This window comes from Solanum stenotomum, chromosome 8 (genome assembly GCF_019186545.1).
Source record: "Solanum stenotomum isolate F172 chromosome 8, ASM1918654v1, whole genome shotgun sequence".
In the NCBI taxonomy this organism is placed as follows: Eukaryota; Viridiplantae; Streptophyta; class Magnoliopsida; order Solanales; family Solanaceae; genus Solanum; species Solanum stenotomum.
The window spans coordinates 21860-41246 of NC_064289.1; the positions used below are offsets into that span (position 1 = coordinate 21860).

Sequence of the window (19387 nt, forward strand, 5' to 3'; positions counted from 1 at the left end):
TTCAAAAAAAATCTTCTCAAACGCACATCTAAGGCCAAAGTTATAACCTTTTGAAGTTAAATAAATTTAGAACTATTTTTTTGAGTTTCAATCTTTAATATGGTGAAACTTCAAGTGATCGTAACTTTGGGCTCGAATATCCGTTTGACGTAAAAAAAATTGATTATTCGTATTTTTTCAAAATCTATTTGAAAAACTATACTACTTTATCGCATTCGTTGAATGCTTTTTATGTCTTTCTTTCTTAGCTCAATTAATGTTAAGTATAAAATGAATTATTTTTATCTTTTTTTTTATTTAATAAAAATAATAAATAAAAGAAGTAAATATATTTTAAAAATATTGGACAAATAAATTTAAACGAATATTTTTGAAAAATTGGACAAATAAAATTAAACAGAAGAGTAATAACATAATTTCATCATTAAATGGAAAGAGACTGAAGCTAAAACATAAATCGCATTCGTTGAATGCGTTTTATGCTTTTATTAACGAAAGGGGAAATAACGTAATTTTAACAATAAATGGTAACAGATTGAAACTTACACATAAATAACATTCATTGAATGTGTTTTATACCTTTCTTTCTCAGATCAATTAATGTTGAGTATAAAATAAAAAAATAACTATCTTTTTTTTATATAATAAAAGTAATAAATAAAATATGTAAATATATTTTTAAAATATTGGAGAAATGAAATTAAACGGAAGGGGTAATAACGTAATTTAAAGAATAAATATGTATTGACTGAAACTTACACATAAATGGCATTCATTGAATGTTTTTTATGACTTTCTTAACGGAAGGGGTCATAATGTAATTCCAACAATAAATGGGAAGAGATTGAAACTTACACATAAATCGCATTCGTTGAATGCATTTATGCCTTTCTTTCTCAACTCAATTAATGTTGAGTATAAAATGAAACTAAAATTATCTTTTTTCGATATAATAAAAGTGATAAATAAAAGAAGTAAATATATTTTAAAAATATTGGACAAATAAAATTAAACGGAAGGGATAATAACGTAATTTCAACAATAAATGAGAAGAGACTGAAACTTAGACATAAATCACATTCGTTGAATACGTTTTATGCCTTTCTTAACGGAAGGGGTAATAACATAATTCCAACAATAAATGGGAAGAGATTGAAACTTACACATAAATCGCATTTGTTGAATGCGTTTTATGCCTTTCTTTCTCAGCTCAATTAATGTTGAGTATAAAATGAAAAAATAATTATCTTTTTTTGATTTAATAAAAGTAATAAATAAAAGAAGCAAACATATTTTAAAAATATAGGACAAATAAAATTAAACAGAAAGAATAATAACGTAATTTTATCAATAAATGATCTACCGCATCAGTACGATGGAGGAGTGGGAATTGATGCAGAAAACAGGCAGCACTTGTGGCGGGGACCTTGACCGAACCACTGGCTTTATACATCTCAGTAAGCTCGACCAGGTTACCTTGCAGCTTGTCTATCTTTCCCTATTCTCATTATTGCACCCTTTGATAAATACTAAGTCGGAGTGTCTGCCGCCCACCTATTTCGTCTATTTTCCTATTCCACAGAACATGCGCACAGAGGAGACAAAACCGCCGATAGAGACAGTGAACCGTCTAACAATATCAGCTTCAACAAGTGGTTGCGCAAAACTGTATACCATTAGCTGATATGCCATTTAGCTGATATTTTAGTAAACCATATAGAGAATCGTCTGTCAGTAGAATTAGAAGGCTACAAAATTGATTGACAGTCGATGGGTTGGGATGAATTAGCTTGACAAGAAATAAGGCAGGATAGTAGCTAATATAGTACAATAAAATACTCTAGAGGTAATTTATTTTCATTTGCTTGAATAGTCTTTTTGCTTGCCAGTTAAGAATACACATGTTCTGAAGATGAACATAGGGGAATGTCCCAAAACTTGATCAGGCTATATGTCTAGTACGATTACTCCGATTAAACGACTTAAATTATTGCTACAATTAGTTTGGGAAATGCTAAGGATGGTAAATACTTATGTATTTTTTTGTTGGTAAACTGTAAAAATCTAACCAACAAGAAAACCATGCACCTGCATAACACTCAAATCTCCTATCCACCTTCTAGGAAGGGTGCTTGAGGATAACAAGCCTCCAACCAAAATCTAAGCACAAATGAGTGATTGTATGAAACTATTGCATCTATGAGCTTTCCTGTGCAGTCTAATAAGATCAAGTCTATCTACAATTTCCATTCTAATTTGAGCTATGACTATATCAGTGTGTACATGGACTCTTCTAAACAACACCCAGTTCCTGACCCTCCATGTGTGGTATATGGAACCCCCCCATATAGCTGCAACAATTTCTTTCTTGAATTGTTTTCGGTTCTTCTGTTTGATCCTCTCCAGTACCACTTTAACTTCATCCGATCTGACTCCTACCCACACCATCAGTTCAGAACACATGTTTGAACCAGTTACACTTCCCAAACAAATGAGCTGTGGTCTCCACTGCCTCTATCACAGAGACAGCAAGTGGTGTCATCGACTGGGATATTAAAGTGTAAACACCTTTCCTTTGTCCTAAATCTTGTTTGGATAACCAGCCACAAAATGAACTTGTGCTTTGGCTGTGCAGTGGCACTCTACATCAAGTCTGTTGTCCTCCATCTTCTCTGCTGTCCATATTTTAACCGTTTGTGATGGAATACTGTCTACCAGAAGTTAGGTGATACCTACGATTGGAGTGCCACGTTTATATACCTCTTTTAAGGCATTTAACTTTCTCCAGTACCAACTGCAATCAGGTGGAGCTCTGTGTGTCCATATATCATCATATGTTAGCATGATGGACATATCGTTGAATATCTTGTATGATCTATATTAACATATTCTTGACATGGTGAATATGTAAGAGATATTCTAGATACTACATTTGTGTAGCATTATTTGAAAGTATTGGTTTCACAAATATTTTGGCAATTTCATTAGGATCAGATTGCTGCACCCCCGTTTAATCCTTCAGCTGTGTATTGGCTTGGTGCAGTTTTTTCTGTTTGATGACAGAATAAATATACTTGGTGTAGTCATCCTTAATTGGATCCATTATGCTTTACTTCTCTGTTGTAGATGCATTTCAGCCATATAGACTGAAGTTTTGAACTTCTGGTACTAGTCCTTTTCACATGTTTGGAACTCCAAGTTTTGAGGATCAGTCTGTCGTTTCTTATTTGGCTTGGAATAAAGCTTCTCTATCATCATCTACTTCATCAACAATATTTCTAAAGAATTGAGTATTCAATTAGTGATTTCTAGCTCCAATCTTCTAACTGCCCAAAACATTATATAACCTGTAATTGGAATGTCCCATCTAGTGTTCACTTTCCCTAGGAATAAAGGATGTTTGGACCATCCATTACAAAACTGGAAGGGTTTCTTGGTCTTTGGTCTTTGGTCCTTGGTCTCTCCTCCTCATAACACACTATAACTGGGCAGTTATCACTTATTCCTTCTGGGAGGTATTCAACCTTGCAAATAGGGAATTTGTCCAGTCATTTGTTAATGAAAAGCCAGTCTATTTTTAGATAGATTCTTAGATTACCATGTCTGTCTTTCCATGTATATTTCTTCCCTTGGTGCATCAATTCGTATAAACCACAACTACCAACACAGTCTTTGAATTCCACTACTTCTGACCAAGTAACAGGGTTCCCACTTGTTCTATCTGCACTGCTCAGTACTTAGTTGAAGTCTCCAATAACAGGCCAAGGCATAAAGTTCCTACTTCCTACTATGATATTCCATCAAGCTGTCCCATAGTCACCTTTTTTCCTCTCTTGTATTGAAGGCATATACAAACAACATCACACAGGTCACTTGTAAGGGAATGTGGCAAACTTCACAGGTAATAACTTGTGCAGTAATATTAAAGGGTGTCATTGAGTAGTAATCAGGTCTGAAAATCACCAAAATTCTCCCATTGTCGTGGGATTCTAAATTGGAACAACTAGTTATCTGCTCCTCCTTATCACTCTTGATCTTAGTTTCAAGTTACCCTATCAAACTAACATTCACATCATTGCAAAGGAGTTTAACCTCTTTTTGCTTATTAGGGGCATTAAGTCCCCTAGCATTCCAACATAAGATTTCAACCATAACCAAATATAGGGAAGACTGGCCTCCTTCTTTAATTGGGTTTTCTGGTGCAGTTATAGTAGCTAAAGGACTGTTTAATATCCGATATACATTCCTTCTTTCCACTTGGTGCTGTGTTTGAGCCCGAGTTTTCCTTGTCTTTGAGTCTTTGACGGAGTAACCCATATTGTCCTAGTCAGTCGACTCTGAGTAGTTGCTTGAGCTTAGCAGTATGTGCTTGTGACTCAGTAACTTGTGGTTCTAACCTTTGTGGTTCAGCAATTGGTGCTTGTACTATCTGTTGTGGTGATGCGACATGAACATTGGTTTTTTCAAATTAAGGTTTAGACATTACATTCTCATGTGCCCTGTCTGCTTCAGTCTTCTCATTGGAAGGAGTTTGCTGACCCTTAACAGTCTGTTTAACCTGTGGTACAGCTTTTGGTGCCTTCTTCTTTCAACAAACATCTTCTGTATGGCCATATTTTTGACAAAATTTATGAAGAGTTGGTCTCCAAACATTAGTTACCTTCTGCTCAGTCAAGTCACCTTTCTCATTCCTAAATAAAAAGTGTCAGTCTATGTTGCTCAGAATCTGCAAAAATGTTGCCGCACCTATGTCGGATCATCAAAACTTGCACTACTTTTTGAGCATCCGACTTGCACCCGATGGCATTTTTGAAGAGTCTGAGAAACATAGGTGCCAAGAAGTTGAGAATCCATGCTTACTTCCACAAGTAGTCTGGCAAAGTTTAGACCAATTTTACTCTTTCTATTTTTATCAATAATTAAAGGCTTTCCAACAAGGCTGCCTATCCTACTCAACCCCTTAGAACTCCAATATTTGAAGTTTAGACCAGGAATTTAATCCAAATAGGGACAGTGTTGATCTCCTCAGTGAACTCCTTGTCAGGATTCCAAGCCTTGACAACGAAAGGCTATTGTCACAGTGGTAAATCCCTCCCTGAATAACTTCATATTTTCCCCACCTCAGAGTCAAACCTAACTAGATAATTTCATTCTTCAACATAACTATCTTGTTAATCCCATGCTTTGCCCATAATCTTTGTATAAAACCCTTCAATACCTCAAATGGAGGATGAGCCCCCAATACATAACAAACCACAGTTGATTTCCAATAAATAATTTCATATTCGATCTCCTCTAGTGTAATTTCAATGATATAAGACTCACCATGCAGGGTTGGGGGGAACGTACTCAAGCTTAAACCCAGCACTCGATACCTAATTGATGTCCAAATTATCCTAAATCGAGTTCTTCTTCTCTTGTGTGTGCATCTCTTGTTCAACTTCATCTGCCCGTGTCCTTTACCTACTACTTCCAGAGGTGTTTTTATCACTGCAAGCAGAAGCTAGTAAAACTTCCTTCCACTGTGTCAATATGCCTGCAACTGGCTGTTTTTCACTGCAATAGGAGTGGGTGTTACTATTTTATTGGATTCTATAGTCATTAAAGGTGGCAGCATATCTGCTCCAGTTGTTTCTCCCCAGTAGATCTAGGGGTTACTGTTTTTTGGATATATGAGGGGTTGGGATCAGATCCCTTTTTCAATGTCTCTACCAGTGCTCTTTACTAGTGCTTTTTATCAAAAATAAAATGTCTCTACCAGTGCTACCTTTGAAGATTGTTTACCCTTCTGTCCTCTTGTATTTCCCTTGTATGCATCCTCATTAGCGGTTAGAGCTTTTGATATGGAATTTGAGCTCTCTTTTCCATGGAAGGCGCATGTTAGCTATCTTGCTCAAGGGTTGAGAAAGGCATCAGAGAAAGTTCAATATAGTTCCATTTTTCTACTTACTGGAGTAATTTCTTGGTCTTGAGGTTTTCATCCTCATATTACTGTTTCTCCTTTTCTTTAGATTTCTTTATCCTTCTCTATTGTTTTCTGAACTTCTTCTTGCATGAAAAAGCATGTAGTGGTGTAGCACTATTGTTTCATACACTCCCAAAGAGCACTTAGCTTTTATCAAGATTGGCATTTAATTCAGATGATATAGAAAAGTTCTGAAACTTGTCAAACAATAGCTGCAGTGATACCACATCACCCCTTCAAAATAATAAGAGGTCATCAGCAAACCCAGTTATATGATGTTCAATTTATCACATCTTGGTTGATAATTGAAGTCTGGCTGCAATTTCAATTCCTTTAAGGATTTGCTTAGAGACTCCATGACTAAGACAGAACAATGGAGATAAAGGATCCCCTAGGCAAGGAAGGGAGAAGTAGGCTTCCCATTTATCACGATGGAATATGACACACTTTTAAGCAAGTCATTATCCAATTGACAAAAGTTATAGAAAAATTTACACCGACCAACACTTGAGGAGTAACTTATCAAGGAAAATTGTGTTGGATTCCCCTATTTTTCATGTTTAATCATGAATTAGTGTCTAGTTTTAACCAAGTGAATGCAAAAGAACTTTAAATTAGTTTCGAGCTACTTGTTTGTTGATTAATAAATCGCCTCCATGAGACTATACCTCACACTTGATATATAGTTTTCAAGTTCTTACTGCCTCAGTTGCCCATTTATCTATTTCCTTTACTTTGGGAAGCACCTGTTATAGCGCACTTTATGTTTTGAACTCCCAATTAATAAAATTGCAAGTGTTTTCCTCTTGAAAAGTATGTAAAATTATTATGACATGCAAGTCAAAGAAGTAGGGAATACTTTCATGATTTAGCATTTGTGGTCTCAACAATCACCCAAAATTCCTGACGGGAAAAAGAAGAAAAGAGGGCTATCTTTAGGAATTTATACATGTTTAAATGAAGTACTTCCAGAATTAGTTAGAGATCATTAAATCATGTAAGAAATCAATAGTTCAATTGTTGTTAGATATGCTTAACGTATTGTGGAAAAAATGATCTAATTGAATATTTTAGTTGCAACTTAGCATATTTTAGAGAACAGTTAATTGGATTGCATTTAGTTGAGTTCGTTTGTCATCACTCTGACTTGAAAATTTGGAACTTGCAGGTTCAACCAACTTTGCTGAACTTCTTCTTGAACGTTAAGGATGATTTGTGCTTGCTGCAAATCGATGCTAAAAAGGCTAGTCGCATTGCCTTCTTGACTTCACCATTTATAAGAACCAGTATTTCTTTCCTCTTGGGCATGTTGATCATCATATTTGATAATACAATCAAGATTTATTTGGCTTTTCTAATCGAAATATGATATGTTTGATCAACAGATGAGAGAAGTTCCCCTGATATGATGGTTTTTTTTTTTTTGCAGCTTGGGAATGGGTTGGCTTATGAAGCTGTCGGTGACACAAATGTCTTTCCTCATTTTTATGGCCCATCTCAGAGTTTCAGCCCACTACCACTAGATACAGTCATTAAAGGGGAGAAGCTGGTGGTGCCCGATGGAAAATTTGTATGCAGCATGCTCAGTTGAGTAATGGATTCATTTGTCATTGATCACGGATTTGGTATGAGGGATATAACAGACTGATAAATGCATGCCCGATGGAAATAGTTCCAGGTGTCCTTGCACTTAAGGGATTGTGTTTGTGTGCTATAACATTGACATACTATTTGAATCCAAACAGTTGTGGGATACTGAATGGGATAGATGATGTCTTAAGTATTTGCTTTATTCGTTCTCCTTTGTTCTTTTGTTTCATTTACTTCCTTTCTGTTGGTTGGTGACACTGAGAAAATATGCAATTTTGATAGCTGAAAAACAGGGTTGTGTTGGAATCGGGAAGTCACTGCCCTGCTGCAAGGGGTGGGCATTCGGTACTATTGGTTCTCGGTTTGAATGTATATACGAATACCAAACAGTAGTTTATTTATATATATATATATAAATAAATGTGGCATCATTCTCTTTTAAGTTTTTCCAAGCATAATCTTAATCTGGAAGTGTGGCGAGCTCAACCAAGTCCTGATTTGAAAGCAGTTTTTTACCCTTCACTCGCGTTAACTAATGAAACTAAGTCGTTAAGCTGCGTCAAATACTATCTCCTCGACCAATTCGGCAGTTGTGACAGACAAATCTGTTTTGATAGTTTAAAAAGTTGGATATATTTTGGTCCGAAATGAAATACCCTAGAACATAAAGTGAACTTGTCAAAAATCTGAAAGAAAAATATGACAACTATTAGCTGAGCAAGGCTCCTTAGCAAGCATATTCTCAATGTGTACTCGTGATTTGTATCCCTTTTATTATTCATTGATACTACTCTTTGTTGGTTAAGACGGTTGCATTTTTAAGCTTAGCACAAATTTATCAAAATAAGCTATAAAAATTAATTACAAAATTGAAACACAGACTGCAATTTTCTTGCGAGAAGAACGAAGTGCAAATGAATTTTATTAAATAAGTATTTCTCAGTGAAATTTAACCAAAAATGCAGAAAATAGTTATAACCAAAACATAGATAGGAGTATTCAACTACATATAAAAAGTTGTGTATCACGAACTAAATTACTACTCTATAAATATATTGATGCTCTATTTTAAAAAATAAATGAAATCCACTAATTCGGCGGTTCCTAATTAGTGGTTCACCATTATTCAATACAATGGATGGATGGCCACGAAGTGAATGGAGCACAATCGTCGGTACAATCATATTCTCTCTCTTCTATATAAAGCTGCTCATAACTTGATGGTTAATTCATCCATCATCTTCTTCTTAATTATATATGCATGTTCAGTTTGTAGAAACGACTAGCTAGCGTAACCTATTAGAGGAATAACCTCTAACCGCGGGCGCCATTAGTTGTTTTTTATTTTTCTTTATTAATTAATACATGCATGCATTTTGTCCCGGTGGAATATAAGAATTAATTAATTCGATATTTAAGATGGTGGGGAAAATAGTGGTTTCTTTGGTATCGTTGTTTCTTGTGGTGGGTGTTGTATTGGGAGTGGCGATCGTGGTGCACAAAGGGTCAGGACAAAATCCGAAAGTCCAAATGAAGGCATCGATTGTGGAGTTCTGTAAACCTGCGGAATTCGAAATAGCTTGTTTTAAGAGCCTTGATGCAGTGTCTAAGAACGATAGTGCTACGATGAAAGACTACCTGTTAGCTTCGTTGCAAGTGACAGGGGATGAAATAAAGAAATCTTTAGCGGTGGTGGAAAAGGGTAGTCCTATCGATAATAAAACGGATCCGTACAATCACATGGCAGTAGAGGATTGCAAAGAGCTGTTGCAATATGCGGCGGAGGAACTCCACGACTCCTACTCTATGGTTGGGGATACCGCATTGCATTCCCTTGGGGATCGTGTAAGCGAACTATTGAACTGGCTCGGTGCGGTCTACTCCTATCAAAGCATGTGTCTCGATGGTATAATCGATAAGCCTGATTACAAAGAAGCCTTAGAAAATGGCATGCGGAATGCAACCCAACTCACACACAATGCAATCAACATTGTAGCAAAGATTTCAACCGTCCTCCAAGCCTTCAACATCTCAAGCACCATAACTACATCAACATCTAGTCATCGTCGCCTCCTTGGTTACCCTACCTGGTTCCCTGTTGCCGACCGTAAGCTTTTAGCAGGAGGACGACATAGGACAGCTCCTCATGCAGTGGTCGCCAAGGATGACAGTGGTCAGTACAACACCGTCGCTGCTGCCCTCGCTGCCTATCCTAAAAACCATAGAGGCAAATACATAGTCTATGTCAAAGCTGGAATCTATGACGAGCATGTCATCATCTCTAAGAAGCAACCAAACGTCTTCATCTATGGCGATGGAGCAGGGAAAACCATTATTACTGGACATAGAAACTTTGGTATCATGAAAATACCCACCCAAGACACAGCTACTTTTGGTAAGTATATTTATTTATATACTATTACTGATCGATGATGATTATTTATTTATGTATATAATAATTAATTAATTAATTAATTAAATGGCATACATGAATGAATGCAGCTGTTCTTGGCAATGGATTCGTTGCTAGGGGAATTACCTTCCGCAACACTGCTGGTCCACAAGGTCACCAAGCTGTGGCTCTTCGAATTAACGGTGATATGGCTGCTGTTTTTGACTGCAGCATTGAAGGTTATCAAGATACCTTGTACTATCAAAACCATCGCCAATTTTATCGCAACTGTGTCATATCTGGTACGATAGATTTCATCTTTGGAAGAGGATCAGCAGTAATCCAAAATAGTTTGATCATAGCGAGGAGACCTTTGGACAGCCAGTTCAACACGATCACCGCTGATGGCAAAGAAATAGCGAACAAACCAGGTGGTTTGGTGTTCCAGAACTGCAGAATCGTTCCAGAAAGGGAATTGTTTGCAGATAGGTTCAAGCTGGCAACATACTTGGGCCGTCCCTGGAAGCCTTACGCAACGACTGTATTCATGGAGAGCGAATTGGGTGATTTCATCCGCCCAGAAGGTTGGATGATATGGCAAGGACAATCATTCGAGCGGACATGTAATTACTACGAGTTTGCCAACCGCGGACCGGGTGCAAACATCAATAACAGGAACAAGAGCTTCAAGAACTTCCGTCTTATTAACCCAGTTGAAGCTGTTCAATACACAGTCGACCGCTGGATTAATGGATATCTTTGGTTGAGGCACACTGGTGCACCGTTTTACCTTGGCCTTGGAGGAAGATAATTTCAAATATTACATGCTTAATGTTAAATATTCAACATATATATATATAGACGACCGGGAACATTATATTGATCATTCATTAATATATACTTTCTTTTTTTTAATTTATTAATGCTGCATGCATGATTGGAATCTTCTTTACCTGTCTCAACTCATCAAACTATATGTAGTGCTATATTATAAACTACCTATGCTATAATATAAACAATAATCAAAAAGCGGAAATCAACGAGATGATAGGAAAATGATTGCCTGGAATAATTTGTGTCAATATATACAAGAAATATATAATTTCTACACTTGTTTCCTGATTTAATGAGTTATGATGACAAGCTAAGAAGAGGCTTTCTGCAAGAATTAATGGGTGTGGATCGATGATGGAAAACAATGCAATGAAGAACTTAACTTCGATTGGAATTTGGAAATAAGGAGCTTTTCTTTCTTTTCATTGTCATTTAAGAGTTGTTGCATTATTAATGTCCATTGCCCAAGTAGGACGTAATTAAGCTTTAAGGTTTTCTCGAGACACCAAGTCTTATAATATTCCATCCACTGGGAAGGCCAACTTTTGTTTTGTTATGCTAGCCAACGTGTTAGATGCACCAGATGCGGAGCTAGGTGGGCAAGGAGGAGCACGTAGGAATGTTGACCACTACTTAAGTCACAAGTGGCTGAAAGAAAGCGAGCAGCACCTTGTATAGGTTGGGCGGAGCTTAAAGAAACAAGCCCCTATCAGAGAAATACAAATGAAAAGTAAAGTGAGAATCTTTGAAATACTAAAAAGGAAGCATAGGTGTAAAGATAGATACTGGATAGAGCAATTATATAAACAGAAAAGTGTAGGAATAGTTGATGGAATTGTATAGAATGGACTAGCTTGTTTCATTTCCATGCTTTTGATTTGCTGTAACTGGGTTCTATATGTTTTGAGAATAAAATGTGCTCGTTCTTCCAAAAAAGAAAAGTATTGCTTCAAAGTATGTTGCTGGTAAACTTTAGTTTGGGAAATATAGTGGCAAAAATGTGAAGAAGTTTGACATCTTCCATTTTTTAAAAAAAAAAATCTTATTTCAATATTGTAACAACTATTTAATTTTATATTTGAAAAAAAAAAGAAGAATAGGAGTAAATAATGTTTTAGCAAAGATTTTTTTTTTTTGATGTTTTAGCAAAAAACCTTGTTGCAAAGGAAGTGTACAAAGAAATAAAGTGTGAAGGGTATTTTTGTAAACATACATTTTTTTAATAGAAATTATGCAAGATTTGTTATTTTTAATACATCAAACCAAATAGTGTATAAGAAATAATGCAGGCATAACTAATGCAAGCATTACTAATACACCCTATTTTGCATTGTTCTTATGCACTCTACCAAATGACCCCATATAATATAATGTGTCAACTTCTTACCAAACAAACATAATATATTTTTTAAAAACAATTATAATACATATATATTGTATACTTAATTCACTTTTAATACATATTCCAGATTTAACATTGTATTGCTATAAATGGTAATAAATAAAAAATATCGTTAAAATTAGTAATTATTTATTAAAAGACTCCATTTGCAATTGTATTGCTTATAAATATTTACATAGTAAAAAACGTTGGGGCCACTTGTCCATTTACATTCCAATTTCTTTCATTTGTTAATTTTAAATTTTATATGCCTTTTAAATTCTAATTAATATGACTATTTTACTATGATATTTATATTAATTGACTTATAATTATATATTTTGAAAAATGATTTAAAATAAGTAATTAATGTTGAGGGTAAAATATGAAAAGAAAAATTAAAAAACCTTGATATGCTAACTATGTAATTTTAAATAAATATTAATTATGAAAATTTAATTATTTATGTATTACTTATTTATGTTTTAATTCTTCCATCTTCTATCTTAAATAAAATAATATATATATTTTTATAATTTATACCTATATTAATTATGCATGTTTTTAAATTTACATTATCAAAAAAATCATACTAAATAAGTACTACTTAAAATGTAGCAAATATCCCTATGATTTAAATTTAAATTTTTGGTTTAATTGTCCAAAAATCAATCATATTTTATTATTACTGATCTTTTTATTCATGAATTCCCTTTGATTTCTAATGTTAATGTTAGATCGTTGATATTATTAATAGAAAAAAAATAAATATTAGTATTATATTTTTAAAATTGAAAATATCACAACGAATTTTAAATAATAATGATTGGGGGTATATTTTACAACCGCGAAAGAAAGGAAGATAGAATTGGAAGTCCGGTGATGGCTATGGTTCCTCTGCCCTCGCCCCTCTTCGCTTGGCCCAAAGTTTACCATGGAAAAACCGCTATTCGGGTTTCGTGTTTCTCAAACAGTACATCAGAACCTGTGTGAAACGCTCTTGCCCCCTTTTCTGTCTTACTATTTGATTTCTTCTTACAAGTTATTTCTGCTCATTCCCCCCAGATTGAAGCAAGAAAGCCCAAGGTGTTTGATAATCTGTTCCTTAGTTTATTCCGGAACAAAATGGTCCAGGTAAACCCCTTTCACCCTCCAGCATAACTCCACTTCGTTTCCTTACCTCAAATAGGGTGCCTTTTATAGGAGACAGGATGGGACTCCGAAAAGCCAGGGTACCAGGGTCTAATTGAAGTGGCGCATCGTCTGACGGTTGGTCAAGACAATTCCAAAACTAGAGACGCCGCGGTAACAACTTACTTTTCTTCTTCATTTTCATTCGTAGCCAAATGTGACTAATTGAGCTAGTAGCTTTTAATATCTCTACTGCCGTGGGGATATTTTTGATAATGTGACAGGTTCGTATATTGAAATCATTATTTCCTCCTTTGTTGTTGGAGCTCTACCGGATGCTTGTTGCACCTATACATAGTGGTAAATTTGCAGCCTTGATGGTCGGTGAGTGATATTCTTCTGTTTTCTTCCCCTTAAGTAGCTACTTCTCATCTGAACATTTGATTGTTATACTTCTGAAAGCAAGGGTGACTGCATTATCTTGCCAATGGCTTATGGGTCCATGTGCTGTTAATTCCGTAGATCTTCCAAATGGTTCCTCATTGATGAGTGGGGTTAGTATTTCTATCCCCTTAGCTTACTCTCTGTATTTCATCAGAGATTCCTTCATGTTACACTTAGGGCCCGTTTGGCCATGCGATATGGTATCATGATATGGAATCATGATATGGTATTATGATATGGAATCATGAGATGAAATTGAAGGTTTGTTTGGACATGCGATATATAATTTTTGTGTTGTATATTTTCTTATAAACAAAAAAATCCCATAAATTGTAAAACTATTAAAATAGTCCCAATTTTTTATTCAATCTTATCAAATAAATAAAAAATTATAAAATCGCATAATAAATTATTACAAAGTTATTTGTTCTCCACTTAAGTAATTGTTTTATCTAACTTTAATTTAATAAAAAAAATGAACATAAATTGTAGTGTACAAGTCTTTAATATAATCCTCCCACATAGTACAAACAATTTCCTCACGTTGAACTTGCATTTCTCGATCATGTGACCGAGAAGACGAACCAACATTGTTACTTTGAGCCATTTGTTGGTCAATATCCTCCGCAACTATATCTTCATGTTCATAGACCATAAATATTTCATCACTACTTTGGTATTTTCGCAAATAATTATGTAACACTGCACAAGCTATGACAATTTTCACTTGTGTATCAATATCATAATGGTTCATGCCTTGTTTCAATATTCTAAATCTATTTTTCCAAGCTCCAAAAGTCCGTTCAATCACATTGCGCAAAGATGAATGCCTATAATTAAATAGTTCTTTGGCATTTTGAGGCTCTCTTTCACTTCCTCGATAATCTTGCAAATGATAGCGTAGTCCTTTGTATGGAACTAAAAATCCTTTTGTGTTTCGGAAACTGCATCAACAACATAATATTTATCTACCAAAAAACATTTTATAAAGAATTACTAAAAGCATATGTAACGTAAATGAGACAGTTTTGTGTAAATAAATAATATTTATTCTAAGGATGTAATTTAAAGTTACCATGTGGCAGAAATATGTAACTAAATACTAATAACTTACACATAAAATATAAATGTGCACTTATTAAGGCCATAAAATAAATTTATTAATGTGATTGAAATTTTACCTTAAACCAAGGCCAAAATCAAGTATTATGTCGAATTTTGGAATGTACACCAGTCATATTTTTTTGTTGTATAAATGTTGGTGCTATCTTAGTAATTGCCTCGGCAACTATTTTAACATGCTGGTTAATTGTTTCAAGTGAATGTTGAAAAGTTTCACAATCGTGAGGTGTGAGTTAAAGTGACTATATGTGGGTGCGAATAATAAATTTTATGTCGGTGAGAATAATAAATTTTAAAAAATAATGATGTGATTATAAATTTTATTTACATATGAAATAAATGGTTAGTAGATATAAATGTGGGGTTGTTTTAACAAAATATAAACTAATGGATCAAGTATTGTATTAAAATATCTCAAATTATGATATGAAATCACCATGTAATTCCATATCATGGTTTTTGGAGAATATGATATCACCTCTCATGATATGGAATCATGAGATGAAATCAGCGTAAAATCGCATGTCCAAACGCTGATTTCATCTCACGATACCATATCGTGATATGATATCGCATGGCCAAACGCCTACTTATACAAGTTGGACTGCCACTAGTTAAAATGTGTTCACTCTTATTTTGATTTCTGGAATTAATTGTTTCAATAGGTTTTTGTGGAGAAATGCAAGTATTTGGAAGAGAGCAAATGTGTGGGTGTATGTATTAATACATGTAAACTCCCTACACAGGTCAGTTTTCTAGATTGAGAATTATAGTTCCTAATGGATCTTTCTGATGCATTTGCAGTGCTGAACTTTTGTCATTCTTTATCTGGTGAAGTATTTTGGTTGCTGCTTTAATATCGTGGGCAAATTGTTTATAAAAAAACCATGTCTTGGGAAAAATCTATATCTTGTAGACTGTATTTGCTTCATTCATGTTTCCCCTTATTTTCTTTTTTCCTTTTTTCCTTTTATCTGTCTGCATTATACGGAGCATGTCATATGGCTTATCTTTTCGTCAACGTCATCGAGTGTTCAAAACTTCCATTAACCACCATAGTTGCATCTATATCTGCCTACCCTTTATAAAATCATCCAACACTCTAAAACTAACTTATCAATTTTACCAGCTTGAGCCTTTCTGCCAGCAGCTTAGCAATAATTTTGTGAACACTTTCTAATAAGCTGATGGGCTGAAATCTTTCACCTCAAATGCTCCTTTTTACTTTCTCTGGTTCAATTTGTTTGTCTTACTTCCCTTTTTAGTACGTTTCACAAAGAACAACTCTTTCCTTTAATCTTTTGGGAACACTTTAATTTCAATTTTCCACATAGCTTGTTTAAGACCATAAAATTAAAGGGCGTTTTGGTACATTCTATCTATTTTTAATTTAAGACCACAAAATTCCAAAGTATTCTTTATTTAAATTCCGTGCAAAGTCAAAACCGGGCGAACAAGTTGAAACAGAGGGAGTATGTATTAGTGTAATGGAGCTGCTGATTGAGTTATACAGTAGCTTCCATGAGTTGTCAAATTTACATCCATTACTTCAGTTCAAAGTTATCGGAATGAGATTTCATGCTATTTATTATAATGGTGTTTTCCTCATACATTCTTTTTCAAAAGATGTTAATAGTACGTGTGTGTATAGGTTAACTTGGGGGATTTTTAGAGAGCACTTAAATCTTAACTCGAGTTCTATAAAAAAAAAATTGATGACAAGGAAAACCCGCAGCTGCTACCCTTTGGGTGCGCATAGGGTAAAACCCCCGCTCCTATGCAATAGCTCGCAAACCACATAGGAGAGGTAACCCGCACTAAGCAAGCCCGATGTGACGAGCTCAACCCAGAAGGCAAACCCCTTACTTTTACTGGCAAGGGGTTTCGAACTTGTGACCTCCAACATGGAAATCACAAGTCCAAACCACTGGGCCACCCCGAAGGTTTCGAGTTCTATAAAATTTAGAGGCAGATTATCTTAATTGTGTGAACTAGGATGTTTTTATCAGAGTTATAAGCTTCTTGAACTTAACTAATGACTACTAAAAATGTATAACTATGTTAAAAGGTTTGCCCTATCTGACCTTCTTATGTGAGCTGGCCATCACATTTCTGCCTCTCTTTTAGACTTTCTTCAAGGATCACATGGGAGTTCCATTGCTGATGGAGCCAAACTTCACGGACTATAGCTGTCAGGTAACTGTTTTCATTGGCCAGGTGATGGTGCTGTTGCAAAAGTATATTTCTTCATGCATCTTAAACATATAATTGGTAACACACCCACACCATTTGGAGGTTTAATGGAACTCAAGATTGAGGCTAAAATAAGACATGCTGATATAATACACTTCTTGTTGACATAATCATAAAAGTTGACGTTTTTGCAACACACGCATGTGATTCTTCTGATTTAATCTTGTGTCTACAAGAAACACCATGGAAACATACATAACGCCGTCCCAATCTAATTGGCAGTTTAAATTTGGGATTCTTCCTCCTCAGGAAGAAGTTGATGACGCTCTTAAAGAGCCATGCTTAGAGATATGCCCCAGTTCTGTTCGTCGAAAAGAAATGAACTACAACATGGATGCACACAAGTGTCCAAAAGCATGAAATCTGGTCATTCTGTTAATCTCTTAATTATCCTGCCATTATAATACTATCTTGGGGTCCATAGTTTGTCTTTCACACGTAGGGGCCCATTTGGACCTGCGATATGATCGCATTGTTATAAAGTTGAATTTTTGTTTGGACATGCAATTTGCATTTCTTAAGATTATTCTTTTCACGAACATGAAATCCTCACAAGTTGTGAAAATTATGAACTTTGTTCGGTTTCTTGTACAATTTTGCCAAATGAGTATCAATACTGTCAGGTACCACTTTGATAAATTGTATATCTTTGTATTCCTTTTATTAATTTAAGTTTTAAATACACATAGTTTTAGTTATTTTTTATTAGTCATTTTACATGGTACGAATAATTACTTCATCTCGAGCATAAGTGCTTTATTTCTTTTGCAAAATTTAAAATGTTCAAATTTTTTCTACAAAATATAAACTTATTTCTTTTTGGTATATATCATTTTTTATTAAAAAAAGGACAACCCAATTACGCATTTGGTTGATGAGGAGAAAACTCCGGTATAGTAGAAAATAGAATCCTTTGGTTGTCCTAATAATGTGTTAATTTGAATAAATGAATGATTTATTGTGGTGACAAATGTTGCCAAGAAAACAGAAATGTTCCTCCTATATAGAGCATAAGAAGTGTGGTAGTTATACCCAAAATCTTTTTTTCCCATAACTCACCCTGCATTTTGCAGGGAGGGCTAGGGCAAATTAATTAATAATACGTATCAAAGAATGACGGAAGGCGTGGTCGCCATCAAGGACAACAGAAATGACGATCAGAATAAGAAGAAGGCGAAGACGCCAGGCGTTTTCGGCTTCTTCAAAGCTGCAATGTTCGTATTGCGCCATCGTACAAAAGGAAAGCAGAAAGCTGCTCAGGTAATAACCCAACAGGGAGATTGGAAGAAGCTGGTGGGTTCTATGCGCCCTTTGCATCTGCAGGACAATAATAATAATACATTATATTGTGCCACGTCACCCTCTGCAGCGAGCCAGTACGCTTCCGCTGACGATCTCAAATCACTAGATCAGTTGGATACCATGAGCCAATACGCTTCAGCAAACGATCTGAAATCACTAGATGCCCTGGCCTCAGCCTCATCGGGGACCATGAGCCAGTACGCTTCCGCAAACAATCTCCAAGACCTCGACGAACAGGAGGAAGAGGAAGATGATCCTGACAAAGTCTTCGATGCTATTGGCGCTGACGACATGATCGATGCCAAGGCCGAGCTCTTCATCCTTCAATTTTACCAACAAATGAGGCGTCAAAACGTTGATTCAATCAGCGGCCAATTCCATTAATTGCAAGGTCAACATTACGTAATAAATAAGGCTAAGGCTAGATAGCCCCCTAATTGTCTAGCTAATTATATAGTATATGATGGATGAGAAGTACATACCTACTCCACATTGATGATGAAGCTAACCTATATACTGTATTTATAACAAGACAAGGGGAACGTAACAATCATAATATTCTAGCCAGCCTTCTGCTTCAATTTCATTTTTTTTTTTGTCTTCCTAAAACGTAGTAGTTTCACTTTACTAAACAGTTCTATACTCTCTCAATTCTGTCTAAGGAAGAACAATTACCTTTAATTAGTAAATTAATTAAATTGGATCTTCAGACTTGGAAAAAAAAAATACACAAGTAAAAAATTGATTTGATGCACGATGTCTACTCAATCTAGTTCACTTATTGCAAACGGATTATCTAGTAACAGAAACAGAAGCAATCCAGACTGCCTTGGTAAAATTCCCATGGTTAATTTTGTCTCGCATTATAACTTGTGCTTATGCCCTATATCAGACTCGCTAATTAGAGGATTATGAATGTATTAACTGGGTCCAAGTTATAATCTCTGATTCTTCATGGTAAATGAATTTGCAA

The 19387-nt window shown here is 35.1% G+C and overlaps 4 protein-coding genes across 5 annotated transcripts; all 4 read left to right on the plus strand.

Moving 5' to 3' along the window:
• Positions 1 to 1354: 1354 nt before the first annotated feature.
• On the plus strand, positions 1355 to 7755 carry LOC125875180 (uncharacterized). Its single transcript, XM_049556275.1, has 3 exons — positions 1355 to 1471; positions 7134 to 7208; positions 7395 to 7755. The coding sequence occupies exons 1-3, from the start codon at positions 1355 to 1357 to the stop codon at positions 7554 to 7556; spliced, it is 354 nt and encodes a 117-aa protein (XP_049412232.1). The 3' UTR covers positions 7557 to 7755.
• A 1087-nt stretch (positions 7756 to 8842) lies between these two features.
• Positions 8843 to 10762, plus strand: LOC125874248 (pectinesterase 4-like). Its single transcript, XM_049555094.1, has 2 exons — positions 8843 to 9950; positions 10058 to 10762. The coding sequence occupies exons 1-2, from the start codon at positions 8975 to 8977 to the stop codon at positions 10756 to 10758; spliced, it is 1677 nt and encodes a 558-aa protein (XP_049411051.1). The 5' UTR covers positions 8843 to 8974; the 3' UTR covers positions 10759 to 10762.
• A 2222-nt stretch (positions 10763 to 12984) lies between these two features.
• LOC125874082 (beta-carotene isomerase D27, chloroplastic) lies at positions 12985 to 17706 on the plus strand. 2 transcript variants are annotated; one of them, XM_049554890.1, is made up of 8 exons: positions 12985 to 13149; positions 13228 to 13296; positions 13366 to 13467; positions 13578 to 13677; positions 13756 to 13847; positions 15525 to 15605; positions 16987 to 17055; positions 17335 to 17706. In XM_049554890.1, the coding sequence occupies exons 1-8, from the start codon at positions 12985 to 12987 to the stop codon at positions 17470 to 17472; spliced, it is 816 nt and encodes a 271-aa protein (XP_049410847.1). In that variant the 3' UTR covers positions 17473 to 17706. The 2 variants fall into 2 exon arrangements, with proteins under 2 accessions (XP_049410847.1, XP_049410848.1); XM_049554891.1 differs by lacking the exon at positions 16987 to 17055 and having other exon boundaries at positions 13005 to 13149.
• A 389-nt stretch (positions 17707 to 18095) lies between these two features.
• On the plus strand, positions 18096 to 18981 carry LOC125874083 (uncharacterized). The gene has a single exon (XM_049554892.1). The coding sequence runs from the start codon at positions 18226 to 18228 to the stop codon at positions 18796 to 18798; it is 573 nt and encodes a 190-aa protein (XP_049410849.1). The 5' UTR covers positions 18096 to 18225; the 3' UTR covers positions 18799 to 18981.
• The last annotated feature ends 406 nt before the right edge of the window (positions 18982 to 19387 follow it).